Source organism: Danio rerio, chromosome 10 (genome assembly GCF_049306965.1).
Source record: "Danio rerio strain Tuebingen ecotype United States chromosome 10, GRCz12tu, whole genome shotgun sequence".
In the NCBI taxonomy this organism is placed as follows: domain Eukaryota; kingdom Metazoa; phylum Chordata; class Actinopteri; order Cypriniformes; family Danionidae; genus Danio; species Danio rerio.
Window position 1 is genome coordinate 49,851,099 of NC_133185.1, and position 19,282 is coordinate 49,870,380.

A 19,282-nucleotide genomic window follows, 5' to 3' on the forward strand; every position below is an offset into this window, starting at 1 on the left:
TAAGCTGTATAGAAGTGTCTTGAAGAATATCTAGTCTAATATAATTTACTGTCATCATGACAAATATAAAATAAATCAGTTATTAGAGATGAGTTATTAAAACTATTAGGATCAGAAATGTGTTGGAGAAATCTGCTCTCTGTTAAACAGAAATTGGGGAAAAAATAAACGGGGATAATAATTGAGGGGGGGGCTAATAATTCTGACTTCAATCATAAATAGACATGTTTTGTAAATAATAGAATGAAAATAACTAGTGTTGTTTTTGATATCTGTAATAATAATAATTAATAATGTCAATAATAATTTGCATATTCACTTTCAAATAATGGCTACCCTGCTGAAAAGTCCAGCTTAAACCAGCCTAGGCTGGTTGGCTGGTTTTAGCTGGTCGACCAGGCTGGTTTTAGAGGGGTTTTGGCCATTTCCAGGCTGGTTTCCAGCCATTTCCAGCCTGGTGTTAGCTGGTTAGGCTGAAAAATGACCAGCTAAATCCAGCTAAAACCAGCTTGACCAGCCTGGGTTAAGCTGGACATAGCTGGTTTTGGCTGGGCTCCCAGCCTGGCTAGGCTGGTCAAGCTGGTTTTAGCTGGTCATCTCCCAGCCTGACCAGCTAAGACCAGGCTGGAAATGGCTGGAAACCAGCCTGGAAATGGCCAAAACCCCTCTAAAACCAGCCTGGTCGACCAGCTAAAACCAGCCAACCAGCCTAGGCTGGTTTAAGCTGGACTTTTCAGCAAATAAAAAAACATCATGTGACCGTATTTTCAATTCAGAACAGCGAAATTTGAGTAAAATCCAAGGTAAGTCGAGTGTTTAACATCACTGTTATTAATATGAAGTTGTTTAACATTTCTACCAAAAAACGCTGACATATATTAAATGGTAAATCTTCCCTCAGTCTGTTTTGAGCCCAGAGCCGTTAAACCCCGCCCACTTTAATTTAATTGGTCATTTTTGAGTGATGTTGACATTGACGAGCCTTTGGAAAAGGAAGCTAGGTAGGCTAATCATCGAAAAGTAAAGTGATTCTTACAAAGAAACTTTTCACAATAACTTCAAAACAGTTTAGCATCACATATGCTTAGTATAAGCTATTAATTGATTTTAAAAGTAGAAGCTATTAATATGTAAATATCTCTAACAAAATATTATTTCAGAAGTGAATCATTTAACTCCACATCATGAAATATTCATTAGCATATTCATTATTTTAGTTATGTGGTAAGTCATTATGTTGATGCATATATTTACATTTTACAGCCGTTTAGCAGATGTTTTCTTTCAGCGTGATTTACATGAGGAGATGTTGATGAATGTTTGTTTTGATTTCTGCCGTGTGAAATGAATATATATTAATCCTCATTTTCTCTACAGCACTTTAAAACAAACAGAGTTCAACAATTTAAAACGCTTAAACACAAGTCATGATGACTTCACAATAAAGCAAAATATGAGATTGTGCTGCCATCTTGTGGATGTAATGAAGAGTCAGGCGCTTATTTATTACAGTATTTACATATTTACACACAGGGTTTGTGTACTGTAGTGACTATTTTTGACTTTTAGTACAAAAAATGCTCTTAATGTGTTTCTTTTGTGTTCAATACATGTACAGTAAACATTTTAATGAAAGTAAATATTTAATTAAACAAAATATACATTTCTTCTAATTTTGGTGAATTTTCAATAATTGATCAATGGTTTTACTCATGAATTATTTACTTAATACTGAGGCCACACTACGCTAGTGTGAGTGTGTGTGTGTGTGTATAATTAAAATGTATTATTTTTTTATTCATATTTGATTGTTGTTTTATTTTTTATTATTTTTTGTAACTTTTGTTAATTCAAAAATAGCTTTATATAATTATTTTTAACTTTTTATAAATATTTTTTCAATAATTTTATTTATTATTTATTTTTTTATATTGTATTTTTAGTTATTTCAGTGTATCAAATTGCATATTTATTTGATTATCTGATAAACAATTTAAGTATATTATTATTATTATTGTTGTTGTTGTTGTTAATGTAAAATACCCACACTTTAGATTTTGTCATTATGCCTTTAATTTTTTGTTAACTATAATTTTGACATTATAAAGTAAAATACCAAAGCAAATCCCATTGTATATTTATTTGATTTATATGTGTAAATATAGTAAATTTTACATTATATGTTTTTTCCAAATAGAGATAATAAGTCACCTGGTGAAATTGTATTCATGTCGCAATATACAGCTGAAGTCAGAGTTATTCGCCCCCTTTGAATTTTTTTATTTTTTAAATATTTCCTAAATGATGTGTAGAGCAAGGAAATTTTCACAGTATGTCTGATAATATTTGTTCTTCTGGAGAAAGTCTTATTTGTTTTATTTTGGCTAGAATAAAAGCAGTTTTAATTTTTTTTAAAAATCATTTTAAGGTTAATATTATTAGCCCCTTTAGAAAAAAAAAATTCTCGATAGTCTACAGAACAAACCATCATTATACAATAACTTGCCTAATAAACCTAACCTGCCTAGTTAACCTAGTTAAGCCTTTAAAAGACTGTTAAGACTTTAAGCTGTATAGAAGTGTCTTGAAGAATATCTAGTCTAATATTATTCACTGTCATCATGACAAAGAGGAAATTATTTTATTGATTAGAAATAAGTTATTATTAAAACGATCATGTTTATAAATCTGCCCTCCGTTAAACAGATATAGTGGAAAAAATAATCAGGGAGCTAATAATTCTGTCTTCAACTGTATATATAAACTAAGTTTACATATTCTATCATTTGATCAGTTAGCATGTTTACATTCATTGCGTATGCATAAATTAAATAAAAGCGTAAATTAGCAGTATTATTAGACACTTGTCATTAAAATAAGTCCACAGTTTGCTGCCAGACTTTGTGCTGCTGTGCACCTGAGATAGGACGATTCTAAGGGCCCATGCATTTTGGAGGCCCTAACGTTTCAGCACTGCCTACATGTGCATAATGAATTTTAAAGTCGTTTATCTGTTTTCCTGCCCTGAATCAAAAAATTAAACTTGAGCCAAAATCTCGTTTTTTTTTTTGTTTTTTTTTTCATTTTTTGAGAGCAAAAGAAAAACCGGAAAACAGCCATTTACTTAATTTTCCATCTTTGGTTTGAAATAAATGTTGTTTATTTCATTTCATTTGCAGGAAAGAGGGTTTAAAACTTGAGTTTTTTGTTTGTTATTTTGGCAAATGTCAAAAAAAAAAGACTTTACGTTATTTCTTTGGTCAATCGTCTTTGTTGTTGTGTTTTATTTTGAACAGAAAATGAGGCTCCGGGCTCTACATTAATCGGAAGGTGTCCTGTTTATTTTAATTTAATTTTATTTATTGTTACAGGTCTAGCTTGCTTTGTGGAGCCGTGCAAAGTTAGGAAATGTTACTACTACATAAAGTAATTTGTATGTTTACACACACATACACAGATGAAGTCAAAACTATTAGCCCTTATGTGAATACATTTTTTATTTTTCCAATTATTTCCCAAATGATGTTGAACAGATTCAGGAATTTTTCACAGTGTTTCCTCTAATATTTGTTCTTCTGGAGAAAGTCTTAATTATTTTATTTCGTCTAGAATAAAAGCATTTTTTAAGCCATTTTAAGGACAATATTATTCGCCCCCTTAAGCTATTTGTGTTGGATTGTCTCCAGAACAAATCACTGTTATACAATGACTTGCCTAATTATCCTAACCTGCCTAATTAACCTAGTGAAGCCTTTACATGTCACTTAAAGCTGTATAGAAGTGTCTTGAAGAATATCTAGTCTAATATTATTTACTGAGATGAGTTATTAAAACTGTTATGATTAGAAATGTGTTGAAGAAATCTTCTCTCCGTTAAACAGAAATTGGGGAAAAAATTAAACAGGCGGGCGAATAATTCAGGGGGGCGAATAATTCTGACCAACTGTAAACACAAAATAAAAATATATCGGAATGTTAGATTTTTACAGCCCTAATTGGAAACATTTATTTACTGCTGTGTTTTATTTATTTTTGTGGCGTTTAAATCCTAAATCAGTGCAATTATATAGGTATTAAAATATTACAGTAGTTTGCAGGGCTTTTAAGAGTCCAAATATGTTGTGATCTCACTGCTCACCAGATAGATACGAGACTAAGTCCTGTTTTTGTGTATTGGTTTTCTCTTTATAATAGCAGGCAGACTGGCGTATGTCACGTGACCTGCGGTGTTTGAGTGATCAGCCAATCAGAGCGCAGGTGGACAGTGAGCAGGTCTGATACTGTACTAATAAACACTCTCATCTGATGATCTGCTCTTTCTCCATCTCTACTGCACTTCAGTGACAGGTAAGCTTTTTAATTTAGAACTTCATCAAATCTGACACGCTTCAGAGGTCTGCGCTAAGTGTTGAAGAATGAAAGCAATAGTGCTGTATACATATGTGTGTGTGTGAGTATGTGTGTGTACTGTGATATATATATATATACATATATACAAATCTTAAAGGGGCTAATGATATTGATGATATATATTCTTAATTAATATTTCCCAAGTGCTGTTTAATAGACTTTTCTGAACATTATAGTGTTAATAACTCATTTCTGATTTATTTTCTCTTTGTCATGATGACAGCACATAATATTAGGCTAGATATTCTTCAAGACACTAGTATTCAGCTTAAAGTCACATTTAAAGGCTTCACTAGGGTAATTAGGCAGGTTATTGGACAACACTCTTAATAGGGGCTAATAATATTGACTGTTAAATTAATTAAAAAATAAATAAATAAAAAAAAAAATGCTTTTATTCCAGCCAAATTAAAAGAAATATATAATAGGAAATATTGTGACAATATTAGCTTTGTTAAACAGCATTTGGCAAATATTTGAAAAATAATACAAAAAATAACCATAACTATATGGGTTATTCTCACGAAACCAGTAAAACAACGTGGCACTTAAGATTTTAAATATAAAACTTAGTAATTTGTTAACAAAAAAACATTATAATAAAGACAATGCTGTTCTCTATGAAGCACAATGTGTAATTTCAACATAATTTATTTATTTCTAATCAGTTTACGGCATTTTGTACTGAAATTCTCATTACTGAAACATGTCCATGCATTTTTGAACGTGTGTTATGTTGTAATTTAAACAAATTAGCATAAAAATTTTTGAATAAAAACAAATGAATTGTTTTAATAGATTATCTTACATGACAAAACAAATAGTTTACAGAATATTCATGTATAATGACATTTAGAAAAAAATGAAAAATTAGGTCTCATCCTCCGCAACCATTTTAAAGTGCTGTTTAAACACACATAAAGAGTTGAAATAAAGTTTAATTTTGTATATAGAAGCACATGGGCCAGTTGTTTTAAGATGACGGCCAGGAAAGAAAATCTTTTATATTTCTCCAGTTTAATGTAAAATTTTCTCCTGTCAAAATGGTTACAAGACTTTTTGATTATCATTACCGAAACAGGAAGTTTTCTACATTAACATAATTGTTAGATTTGCAAATTTTTATGAAAACAAACTTTTTTAAAGTCTTAATTATATGCACTGAGAATTTTTTTTTAAAATCATCATAGCTTCCCTATTATTTGCAAAAAATATTGAGGCACCTCATTCTCCGCAACTCTTTTCTCATATACCGCAACCATTTAGGGACAGTTGCGGTAGAGAGAACATGTGTTTCGGGAATGAGAATTTAAGTAAAACTGCATACTAAATTCAAATAACTCTTTTGAATTTAATGTTAATTTAAAAATGTACCAACTGTTTATATTTTGCTTTGATTTGTTTCATTTTAAACAGTCAGCAATGAAAAAAATGAAGTCTTTAGCAAAAGCCAGGTTGGAAAAAATTGTACAGCAACCCAGAACTACTTGAGGAGTATAGAAGGAAAGAAAGAGAGAGGTGAGATTTGGAGATGGCATAGCAGGTGTAATTACTAAAAGAAACACTCAATAGTGTTAGGAAATCTAATCATTTAGGTTAATAATTTAGTTTTGATCTGCACACACGCAGTGTACAAATGCGCATACACGCACACAAATATATTTTTTCTTATAGTTTGAACCTGTAGGATTTAGTTATAAATAAATACTTAATAATACTTATTTAAATAAATAATTAATATAATATATCTAAAAGGGTGTAAATGTTCCCCCAGAAACACCCCTCAGATGTCAGATTACAGTACGCTTTTGAAAAATGAATGAATGATAATGATAATGCATCACGTGTGTATATATATATATATATGTATGTGTGTGTGTGTGTGTGTGTAGGAGTCAAATGTGTGTGTGTTTTCTGTGTTCTCCATCATATCGCTGTGGATCAATGCCTGTCAGTCCTGATTATCTGCTTGTTCTGAGGTCTGAATCGTCTGCTGTGAAGGACATCCATCAGTGTACAGTGTTCATTACTGTACTACAGGACGCTCTTCATCTTACAGCACTGACTAAAGCACTGCGCAATTAGCAGGACAAACTAAAACTGTTGGAATAATGCAGTAAAGTAAATATAGTCATTTATAGGGTGATTTTGAAGCATGCTAAAGTGTATTAAGCTGAATGTATTATATATACAACTCTTGGATAATGAATGCTCCAGCATACTGTACTAATAATACTATAGTGAACTAATCAACTGTAATAAATACTGTAGTATACTTTAGATTTTACTACAGTAAACTGTGGTGTATTATAACATAATAGCAGCGATAGTCACCACAGCACATGAATTACTATAGTTGTCGTGTTACCATAGCAACGATAGAATCATTACAACAGATCAATTACTACAGTTGTTTTTACCATAGCGACGATAGAATCACCCCAATAGATTAATTACTATAGTTGTTGTTACCATAGCAACTGTAGAATCACTCCAATAGATCAATTACTATAGTTGTTGTTACCATAGCAACGATAGAATCACCCCAATAGATCAATTACTATAGTTGTCATGTTACTATAGCAACGATAGAATCATTACAACAGATCAATTGCTATAGTTGTTGTGTTACCATAGCAACGATAGAATCACCACAATAGATCAATTACTATACTTGTTGTGTTACCATAGCAACGACAGAATCACCACAATAGATCAATTACTATAGTTGTTGTGTTACCATAGCAACGATAGAATCACCACAATAGATCAATTACTATAGTTGTTGTGTTACCATAGCAACTGTAGAATCACCACAATAGATCAATTACTATACTTGTTGTGTTACCATAGCAACGGCAGAATCACCACAATAGATCAATTACTATAGTTGTTGTGTTACCATAGCAACGATAGAATCACCACAATAGATCAATTACTATAGTTGTTGTGTTACCATAGCAACGACAGAATCACCACAATAGATCAATTACTATACTTGTTGTGTTACCATAGCAACGACAGAATCACCACAATAGATCAATTACTATAGTTGTCATGTTACTATAGCAACGATAGAATCATTACAACAGATCAATTGCTATAGTTGTTGTGTTACCATAGCAACGATAGAATCACCACAATAGATCAATTACTATACTTGTTGTGTTACCATAGCAACGACAGAATCACCACAATAGATCAATTACTATAGTTGTTGTGTTACCATAGCAACGATAGAATCACCACAATAGATCAATTACTATAGTTGTTGTGTTACCATAGCAACTGTAGAATCACCACAATAGATCAATTACTATACTTGTTGTGTTACCATAGCAACGACAGAATCACCACAATAGATCAATTACTATAGTTGTTGTGTTACCATAGCAACGTTCGAGGTTACTAAAGTAACCCTTCGTTCCCCGAGGAGGGGAACGGAAGCACTATAAGTGGATTTGATTGTAAAATCCACGCATTGGGAGGTTCGGTTCAGAAGCTACTCGTCTGAAAGAGTATTGAACGGGCCAATTAAGAATGAATTGGCAGCGCAAGCCTGCGCAGGTGAGCGGCATAAGCAATCAACTGAGTATATAAGCTCACCTGGCGCAGCAGACGCTATCCTTTTTAAGCTGAAGAGACTTTCAACAGCTAAGGGACAGTCATTATGGCGACGGAGTATAGTGCTTCCGTTCCCCTCCTCGGGGAACGAAGGGTTACTTTAGTAACCTCGAACGTTCCCCTTCGGGGGGAACTTCAGCACTATAAGTGGATTTGATTGTAAAATCCACGCATTGGGAGCCCATTGAAAGCGCCATAATGACTGCACCTTACCAACACCCCCGATGAGGAGATAGTCAAGCAAGCGTGACGCACCCACATCATGGGGGGCGCGGTCCTCCAACGTGTCCCTGGCCCTAATTTATCCTACTTCAACAGAAGTTTTACGGATTTATATATATTTTTTGGGAAGTCGTGAGCATCTAGATAATTCTAGGAAAATACGACAGTACGTTGGGAAGCGTGCAATCCCGATAGGGAGGACGCTGCGGAGGCCATCCGTTACCCAAGGGGGGATAGATGGCAGAATTTACATATGGACTAGCCCTAAAAAGGGGGAGTACGCATAGCAAAAGAGTGGTTAGCGGGGAGGGAAGACACGGGTCCGCCCAGGGGGGGGGGACTTAACCGTGGCTGAATAAGCATATGGGATCGCCTAGTGGGGACCACGCATAGCAGGCACCTTTACCCAAAACGCGGGCTGACCAGCGGGCAGACCTACAACGTAGTGGGCCAGCAAGTGACTCCTCCGCTGAGTCAGTGCTGGGGGCCACGGAGGAATCTGCAGGGCTCACCTGACGGGGAACTTTACTGACAGATAAAAAGGCGCACGTATCTCCGTGTTAGGGAAAATGGCGCAGCAAGCGTGTTTCAACACCCTACCGAATTGTTTCCTCAATCACCAAGGGTTACCTAATACCCTTGAGGAAACCGGCTCCACTCGCAGATTGTAAAACCTTGCAAATGTGTTGGGTGTCACCCAGCCCGCAGCTCTACAGATGTCTGTTAGAGGGGCGCCGCGTGCGCGCGCTCGAGAGGATGCGAAGCTCCGAGTGGAGTGCGCACGCGCTCTCGGGGGACGCGGCTCATCTCGGCTCTGATAGTGAAAGAAAGGCATCCACAATCTAGTGGGAACTTATTTCGGTACGGCACTTCCCTGCTGCCGACCGCTATAACAGACGAAGAGCTGCTCAGATGATCTAAACTCTGAGTGCGGTCCGGATAATACGCAAAACGCGAACTGGACAATAAATAAGGGCTGGGTCTGCCTCCTCCGAGGGCAGCGCTTGCAGGCTCACTACCTCGTATTAAAACGGAGTGGTAGGAACCTTGGGCACATATCGCGGGCGGGGTCTCATACGTGAGAGAAGCCAGCCCAATTACAGGCACGAGTCACTGACCGAAAAATGCCTCCGGGTCCCCGACCCTCTAATCGATATCAACGCGACCAGCAGAGCTGTCTTCAGGGACAGAAAGATACTGAGTCGAGGATCGAAGGGATCTGACGCGGCTTGTGTAGCGAGGGCGAGATCCTAAGAGGGCATGAGAGGGGGCGGGGTGGATTAATTCGCTTAACGCCCCTGAGGAACCGGATGATGAGGTTATGCGTTCCCACGGTGCTGCCAGCCACCGCGTTATGAGAGCGGAGATGGCAGCCACGTAACCTTGAGTGTGGAGGGCGACAGCCTGCTCTCCAACTTCTCTCGGCGTAAAGAAAGCACAACGCTGATCTGGCAAATTACGGGGGTCTTCTCAGCGAGAGACACACCATTCAGTGAATAGACTCCACGTCAGGGCATAGGCGCGCTCGGGGAGGGGGCTCTAGCCCGAGTGACGGTATTAGCCACCGCAATCGGAGGTTACCTAAGTCTTCCTCGCGTCTAAAAATCTCTTCAAAGATCGGCGAGGGTGCCAGGTGGTGCCCTGTCCCTGAGAGAGTAGGTGCTCTCTCGAAGGGACTGCCAGGGGAGGGCTATCGCGAGGGAGAGCTCTGACATCCAGGTCCGGTTGAGCCAGAGGGGCGCAACCAGCAACCTGTTCCTCGTCCTCCCTGACCATGCACAGTAACTGCGCGAGCAGGCTCACTGGGGGAAACGCGTATTGCGCGTGCCCCGAGGCCAGCTGTAAGCCAGTGCATCCGTGCCGAGAGCACTCGGTCAGGGAAAGAACAACTGGCAATGAGCGATCTCGGGGGAAGCAACAGATCGATCTGGGCTTCCCCGAATCGCGCCCATATCAGCTGAACAGACTCGGGGTGGAGTCTCCATTCTCCAGGACGCAAGGCTGCCGTGAGAGCGCATCGGCTGCACGGTTGAGCTTGCCTGAATATGAATGGCGTGCAGCGATTTCAGCCGCGGATGACTCCAAAGGAGCAGACGGCGGGCGAGCTGAGACATGCGGCGAGAGCGCATACCCCCTATACGGCTGATATACGCCACCGCCGCCGTACTGTCCGTCCTGACCAGCACGTGTTGCCGCTCCAACACCGGAAAAAAACGGTGGAGAGCGGGGAACACTGCCAACAGCTCCAGGCGATATGCCAATGCAACTGGGTACCTTTCCACAGGTCCGCAGCCGCATGCCCGCAACGCACAGCCCCCCAGCCCGTGTTGGAAGCGTCTGCTGAAACGACAACAAGACTGGACGCCTGTTCTAGAGACACCCAGGCCTGTAGGAACGAGGGGTCGCTCCAAGGGCTGAGGGCGCGGCGACACAGCGCAGTAACAGAGACTCGGTGTGCGCGCGCGTGCCATGCGCGTCTGGGGACTCGATCGTGAAGCCAGTGCTGAAGTGGTCTCATATAGAATAATCCGAGCGGCATGAAGCGGCTGCGGATGCCATATGCCCCAGGAGCCTCTGAAATTGTTTCAGTGGGACCACTATTTTACTGTCGAGCTCTCTCAGACAGTACAGCATCAGCTGAGCGCGCTCTTCGGAGAGGCGCGCTGCCATGGTGACCGAGTCCAGCTCCAGCCCGAGAGAAGAGATCCTCTGCACGGGGGCGAGTTTGCTCTTTTCTCGGTTGACCTGAAACCCCCACAGGTGGAAGTGCCAGAGCACTTTGTCTCTGTGCATAATCAACTCTGTGCATAATCAAAAGAGAGGGCAATTCAGCCAGTCGTAAAGAAATTGAGTATGCAGATGCCCGCGAGCCGAAGGGGCGCTGAGGCACCCTCCGCGGGCTTGGTGAGGACCCGCGGAGACAGAGAGAGCCCGAAGGGGAGGGCTTTGTATTGCCAAGCTCGACCTTCAAACGCAAACCGCAGAAACTGTCGGTGGCGAGGAAGAGTGGAGACATGGAAATACGCGTCCATCAGGTCTAATGCTGCAGACCAACCCAGAGGACGAACGCACCGGAGGATGCGCTTCTGCGTGAGCATTCTGAACGGCAGCTTGTGCAGGCAGCGGTTCAAAACGCGCAGATCTAGGATTGGCCGTGACCCACCGCTCTTTTTGGGCACGATGAAGCGTGGGCTGTAAAACCCGCTCTCCATCTCGGCTGGAGGGAGCGGCTCGATTGCATCCTTCGCCAGGAGGACAGCAATCTCCTCTCGCAAGACAGGGGCGGACAGGGGGCTGACCCTGGTGAATACACACCCGTGACTTGGGGGGCCGTTTCGCGAACTGAATCGCATAGCCGAGTCTGATTGTGCGTATGAGCCACCGCGAAGAGCTGGCCCGCGCTAACCAGGCAGGCAGAGCTCTCGCTAATGGACTCATCGCTACAATCGCTGACGTACCAGCAGTGGGGCAGCGCGGAGTGGGTGTGCTGATCCGGGAAGCTCGCGGGTCCCACGGAAAAGCTGGAGGTGAGATATTTGCTCTCACTCCAAACCCGAGCTCCGGAGGGGAGGCTCGAGGGGTGGGAGAAAGGAGACCGTCCTCCCAGCGCTCGTGAGCCACTGGCGAAACGCACCGAATCTGCAAGCTAGAAAGCATAGCGTCCCAGACTGGCAGATTTCGGGCTGTCACATCTGGGGAAGTGAAAAGTGCCCTTTCATAATGTTTTCATGGCAGTAAAAAGTGCCGTTGGAAATGGGGCCCCGCCCTCCAGCGGGGAAAGAGCAAGTTCCCTCTTCTCCAGATGGCCTGTCCCAGGGGCGCTTCGCGGTCCGTTGCCGGACTTAGCGGCGTTCTGGGCAGGGGGGCTGCCTGCTTCCGAGGTGCCCGACGCGCTCGCTTCGCCTTAGGCGTGTGCGGGGGCGGAGCAGCTCTCGTAGGCGGGCGCCTTCGGCGAGGAGCAGGTATGAATGGCACGGCGGGCGGAGCGGGCTACGGACCGCCGATAAGACATCACCCACCAACTGCTCTCTCACCGCCTTGAATTCCTGGGTGAATTCACAGACAGTGTCGCCGAACCTGGCTGGGGATATGGGGAAGTCAAGAAAGCGGACTTTGTCGACTTTGCGCATATCAGCCAGGGGTGGCGCTCCTGGACCACTAATGTGGACATCGTCCTCCCCAACGCACACGCAGCGGACTCAGTAGTCCGAAGAGCTAAGTCGGCGGCGGTGCGAAGCTCGTAAGCCTGGGTTGGACCCACCCTCGTGCAGCTCGGCCAGCGCCTGCGCTTGGTAGCGCTGGTAGGTGGCTATCGCATGCAAGGCGGAAGCAGCCTGGCCCGCAGCTATGTAAGCTCTAGCTCCGAGGGAGGTAGATAACTTACAGGCTTTGGATGGGAGACGAGGCGGATCCCGCCAAGAAGAGGCGCCGCGCGGATTTACCGCCATCGCGCACTCAACCTGAGGAATCGCCACATACCCCCTGGCTGTTTCACCGTCAAGAGTGGTTAGGGTGGAGGGACACGCAGCACGAGCAGAAAAAAGTGCTTTACAAGACCGCGTGAGCCTACTGTGCACCTCCGGGAAGAAGGGAACGCCCCTCTAGTCGGTCCGGCCGCGGAGCTGGGGGATAAACCATCTCCAACCCACGGCCGAAGCAGCCCGGGAAAGCACGGCTAACATGTCCGTTTCAGGATCCGTAGTGACATCAGCGCTCACCAGCCCGAAGGGGGCGAGCGGGTCTGGATCATCATCGGACAATGAAAGCCCACCCTCCGATGCCGCGGTGGACATCTGGTCTCCGGTGTCATCGGGCGTAAGGGCTACCATCTGTTAGACGGATCGCTTCCTCCGCCCGAAGCTTGGATGGAGCGCTTAGAGGAGCGGGAGGTCCGCGGGCCCGTGGGCGACGGATTATCTCTCGCTGAAACCCTCAGATCTGCCCGAGTGCCCGCTGCAGAGCAGGGGACAACTGGGGTGGTTCGCCTTTTTGCAAAGGCTAACCGCGATCTTGCGCAACAGTCATGGCATCGCGATGACGACATGAACTGCCCGCGAGCAGCGCATTAACATGCTGGACCCCCAGACATGTAACACAGTGCCCGCGCCCATCATCCGAGGACAGGAAACCACCGCATCCAGAAACGCACAGTCGGAGCGCCGTCCTGATAAGGACGTGCTGCACGACTGTGTTGCTCTTTCTGTGAAGTTTGCAACTTTATACGCACCGCTCTGGAGGACCGGACCCAAAGAACGCCAGGCAAGGGAGAAACCCAGCTCGACCGTCTGCCACTGCGTGTACACACTCTGGACCGGGAGAATGCTCTCGTTCGCTCAGAATCGCTGGTCACAGCAGGAGGAACCCTCATCGACTCGATCAGAAAGTCTCTGAAGCGAAAAGGATAGCGTCTGCTGCGCCAGGTGAGCTTATATACTCAGTTGATTGCTTATGCCGCTCACCTGCGCAGGCTTGCGCTGCCAATTCATTCTTAATTGGCCCGTTCAATACTCTTTCAGACGAGTAGCTTCTGAACCGAACCTCCCAATGCGTGGATTTTACAATCAAATCCACTTATAGTGCTGAAGTTCCCCCCGAAGGGGAACGATAGAATCACCACAATAGATCAATTACTATAGTTGTTGTGTTACCATAGCAACGACAGAATCACCACAATAGATCAATTACTATAGTTGTTGTGTTACCATAGCAACTGTAGAATTGCCACAACAGATTAATTCAAGTACTTTACTACAGTATGGCCAAGGTGAAAACACAATTCAACTTTAATTTTTCCTTTTATTAAATAATTTGTTTGTAAGCTTTTCAGCATAATTGTTTTTCATAATTCGTTTTTATTAATAATAGTTGTTAGTATTAAGTTTCATTAGTTACTGCATATGTAATGCCAGACAGAATCTGTGGACCTTCATTTTATTTTTTGCTATTTTTGCGCTACATTTTGTAAAACATCAGCGGACTTATGCATAATGGTTTTGCAGTAAAACTGAAATAAAAAAGAAAGAGTAACTTAACTTTTATTCTTACTTCAATTAAAAAACAACTTTTTTGCTAAAAAAAAAAGCAGGTTTCCCATAAAACTTAAAATATTACTGTAAAACTGTATTGCACAAATCATCTACACATCTAAACATCTGTATATTGTTTAATATTATAAATATAAAATATACACAAAATTCTTATAGAAAAAACAAACAAATGTGTAAATGTACACATTTAATAAAAAGTAAAATAGATTGAATGATGGCTATACAGTCTCATTGGTACATTTTAGTTTGACTTGCTGATGCTCTAATAAGTGGTAGGTTTAGGGGTGGGGTTTGAGGCCACGCCTCTTTTTAAAAAATAGCATGAATATGTATGAATTAACCACTTTTCTGACAATTCGAAAAATAGGCCTGGGAAATATGCGGTCAAAAACTCAATGTTGGTCTAGTTAACAAATTAATATGTTTAAAATGTGAAATAAATTTTTTATAAACAGGACAAAATCATGAGAAACATAAAAAATATAAACTTTAGATGAAATTGTGTAGATTGTAATGTTTACTACATACTACGTTTGAATCTAAATGTATTATCTTTCTATTCCTAAAGATGTTCAGGGACCAAGCTCCTATTTTAATGCATATAAAACTTCTTTGCTTACTTGCACCAATAATAATTATCTATGCTTACTGAGAAATGTTCATTTTCATAAAGTGGTGTGTGTGTTTCTGCTGTATATGCTCTGTATATGTGGTAGTTATGCTGAACACCTCTGCTTTATTTCTAGTCAGTAACTGTAGCTTGTTTCAGTGTGATGGCACCGCAGCATTTCTAACATCAGTTCAGTTGTTTTTTTATTAATACTGAGGTTTTATTTTTATTGTCAACTTCATTTAGTAAACATTAGCATAACGTTTCTAATATTTAGTAAATATTAGCACTTTCAATAACGATGTTAACCGTAGTTGCGAGCCGCTGAACTCCTCTTCATGGTATTTTATTTCCAGATAATGCTTCTGAATGTATGAATCAATGCATGATGTGATGAGAGTGGTGTGTCCGAGTGTGTGTGTGTGTGTGTGTGTGTGTGTGTGTGTGTGTGTGTGTGTGTGTGCTGACAGTAGAAATCCTCCATAATTATCCCGATGCATTGGGTTTTCCTCTCCCTGCGGTGTCAGAGACATTGATCTGATGATCTGCTGGTCCACGTGCGTGACGCCGGTGTTCTTTCAGGTCCTCTTCCGGTCACTGATGCAGATTGTGATCGTGCTGGAGGCACAAACACACACACACACACACACACACACACACACACACGCACACACGCACACACAGATACTGTAGAAAATGCTGAAAACTGAGCAGATCTGACCTGGTGTGTGTGCGTGTGTATGCGAGTGAGTGTATGTGTGAGTGGGAGCACTAGTGTGTGTTTGTGAGTGTGTGCGTACTGTATATATGTGAGTGAATGAGTGAAATGTCCATATGTGTGTGTGTGTGTGTGTGTGTGATGTTGAAGCTCTGATCTTACTCGCATTAGACAGCAGGCAGTATATCTGATATCAATATACAGTGCTTTCCCAGCATTAATGACTGGTCTAAATGTCAGATCCATTGCCTAATTAATTATGCGCTACAGGAAAATGTAAATAATCGATACGGCTAGGTTAAAAAGATCTTCATTCATTCATTTTCCTTCGGCTTAGTCCCTTATTTATCAGTAGGAATGAACCACCAACTATTCCAGCATATGTTATAGACAGCGGATGCCTATCCAGCAGCAACCCAGTACTGGGAAACACCCATACACACTCACATTCACACACACACTCATACACTACAGCCAATGTAGTTGATCAGCTCCCCTATAGCGCATGTGTTTGGACTGTGGGGGAAACCGGAGCACCCGGAGGAAACCCACATCAACACGGGGAGAACATGCAAACTCCACACAGAAACATCAACTGACCCATCCGGGACTTGAACCAGTGACCTTGCTATGAGACCACATTGCTAACCACTGAGCCACCGTGTCACCGCCCTAAAAAGATCTTGTTTTATGTGTTTTGTTTTGTTTTTGGACACATCACAGATTGTTTTAGTTTTTATTTATTTTTTTTATTCTAAATTGAAATCTCCTCATATATATCAGAGTTTTTAAACCGTTTTGTGGATAATTATTCTATTAAATATGATAATATCTGAACAAACTCTTCAGAATGTAGATGTAATAAACTATTTGGTGTGTGTGATCAGAATATAGATCAGAATGTGAACTCTTGGTTATTTGCTGTTTGTTTCTGCTGTCAGGATGGATCATGACTGGCAGGGCAGCAGGAGAAGTGGCCACCGCAGCAAACACAATGAAGATGAGGAAGGTGAGACGATTTATATATCAACACTAAGGGTGTCACGATCCTCCAAATCCTCGATTCGATTACATTTTCGATTGTAAATTCACGGTTCGATTCGATTTTCGATTATGAATAATTAATGAATTAATAACGAATTAATTATTTGTAGCCTACTGTTTAAACTACCTGACCTGCATGGTCTTTGTTTTACCCATAAACAAATCACACAGTAAATGAATAAAGGCAAGATACACACATAATTACCACCTGTCAATCACTTTTTCTGCGGGACTCGTGAATAGGCAGTGATCTGTGTCGTTATAATGGCGTCGGTAAAAAAGACGCACAACCAACATGAACCAGCCAACAGTATCTGAGGTGTTCGCTAAAATGACTAAGTACAAGTGAGTGAAAGATTGAAGCAGTCCTCTGACTGCCTGGACCTGCTGTCTCGAGCGCATGGCTGTGAGTGCGTCTGTGTCTGTGTGGTCACGTGATGTGCATTTTCAGAGGTAGAGAGGAAGGAGGGCTGCTCAGAAATGCTACACGCCACTGTGGATGTCAAAACGTTGTCGTTCTAAAATGCCATTTATAAACAAAGACATATTAGTGTAAACAGGGCCTGAGTGTGAACTTTTGCGAGTGGATTTGCAACGGGGGCGGGGTGGAGGAGCGCGATGCCGGTGTTGTCTATCGGACCAACTCTAATATGTACATAGCAGAGCTTGCAAAACTGTTTTTTTTTTGTTGACTCACTGGAAGAAATGCTTCCACACCGGCGACTTCATTGAAAGAGGAGAGGGTTTAAAGGGCCATGACACCCCCACTTTCGGTTAAAGTCTACTTCAGAATTTTTTTAAAAGATGCATGATTAATGGGCGGAGCTCCGCGAGCATCGGGCAGGAGTGGGCGTGGCCAGCAGGGGAGAAGGGGAGCGAATAACTGTTGTTGACAGTCGGCTCACAAAATGAGACACAAACCGTGAGGAGACGCATGAGTTTATAGTTCACAAAGTTAAAATGCAAAAAAATGAACAGTAATGTAATGCCCTGCTACATTTGTTATTCGTAATTTCATAAACACATAACCATAATTTATATCATTATAAAGATAAGCGTGTTCATGTAAACACTATAAATGAGGATTCTCCCTCAATCCCCGGGTCTATTATAGATCTGAATGCATACTCAGTGCAGCAGGTCTCCTGACCCGTCTATTTTAACCATTAGCCCTGCTGGTAATCTGGAGGATTTAGGCAAACACAGCAGCACAGTGATGTGTCTGAATGTGAACAAACTCCTGATAAACGTCCGCCATTCTCTAATTCTCGTGCTGCTCTCCCGACAAAAATGCTAGCAGCACACACACAGCTTTGCTGTATGATCGGCCCAGACAGGATCGCGGGGAAAAAAACATGCAACAAATCCCGTGGATCATGGAAACAAACACATACGAGCCTTCATGAACGGCTACTGCGTGCCGTGGGTCCGTGACTCCATGTCTCACAGCTTGCTTGAAACTGGCAGGTCTGCCTTCGGAAAGCACGTGCTGTCATGAATAATTAAGCAGCCGGCTCTTCTCATAGGATAAGAAAACTCGGCTATGAATAATAATGAGAAACTGACGCGTCATCATTGCACTTGCAGTACTGCGCTACGTCAACAATTTTCATCCGCCCCAAAAATCATTTAAAATCCGGAAGCTGAAATCAGCTGACAAAAGCTCAAAATTATCCAGTTTTCCCCACAATTAAAGCTGACAGGTGCTAACATTAGCCCCTTTCACACATACAGACCTTTCCGGAAAATTACCGGCAATTTTCCGGAAAGGTGTGTATGTGTGAACAGGCCCTTTTTGAAAATACCGGTAAATTCGTTCTGGCTATTTTCCGGAAAGAGAAGTTGTAACATTACCGGCAATTTGCCGGAATGCTGTGCTGTGTGAATGCAGAAGGAAGATTGCCGTAATAAGCGCGTGCACGTCTAGAACGTGCTGACGTGAGACGTCTGCTTTAGCCAATCACAACAGTCAGACGCATTTACGTCCGCGCGGTTTGTGAGGATAAAAGCCTTTGAATATTTTTCCAGACACATTTAGCTGCTAGAAGTTAGTCAGATCACGTTTATATGTTCTTCTTTATGCCAACTGTGTAAATAATCATCGATGAGATGCTTATGATAAGCCGTTGTTTGTTTACCTTCAAGCTTTGCGTGTGCCTGTGAAACAACCTGTGAGCGCCTGCACACGCACATATTATGAACATCTCGACATGCGAATATGATCCTGTGAAAGTTGTTTAAAGTATTGATCATCAAAAGAGTATTTTAGTCAAATGTTTACAAACACAAGCGCAGCCGTTTAAAGCTCATTTGTGGTGAATGATGTCAGAATTTACCGGTATTTTGGAATGGATGTGTGAATGCTCTTTTCCAGAAAATTTCCGTAACGTCCTCGCCTGTGTGAACAGCGCTTTTTTGTATATACCGGTAAAGTCGTTCCAAAAATTTTCCAGAAATTTACCGGTATCACTGTGTGAAAGGGGCTACTGTCTTAACTGATGCTCAACACACACACATCTGTTAATATAAAAAAAGTTCTCCAGAGTGTCCTGAACCTTTAAGCTCTGTCGATGGGTCTCCTGCGTCTGCACAGTTTAACAAGCACTT

At 41.9% G+C, this 19,282-nt stretch overlaps 2 protein-coding genes across 3 annotated transcripts in view; both read left to right on the top strand.

Annotated features, from left to right (window-relative positions):
• The window catches only part of myo18b (myosin XVIIIB), a 673,005-nt gene that overhangs the window by 384,791 nt on the left and 268,932 nt on the right, over positions 1–19,282 (top strand). The window lies entirely within an intron of this gene.
• slc4a5b (solute carrier family 4 member 5b) overlaps positions 1–19,282 on the top strand; it is a 132,470-nt gene that overhangs the window by 38,528 nt on the left and 74,660 nt on the right. Inside the window, exons 1-3 of one of the 2 annotated variants that reach the window (XM_073915218.1) lie at positions 973–1,001; positions 4,195–4,347; positions 16,573–16,640. In XM_073915218.1, the coding sequence (XP_073771319.1) occupies positions 16,574–16,640 (67 nt within the window). In that variant the 5' untranslated portion in view covers positions 973–1,001; positions 4,195–4,347; position 16,573. Of the gene's footprint in view, positions 1–972; positions 1,002–4,194; positions 4,348–16,572; positions 16,641–19,282 lie in introns of those variants that run through there. The other variant, XM_073915217.1, reaches the window with a different exon arrangement.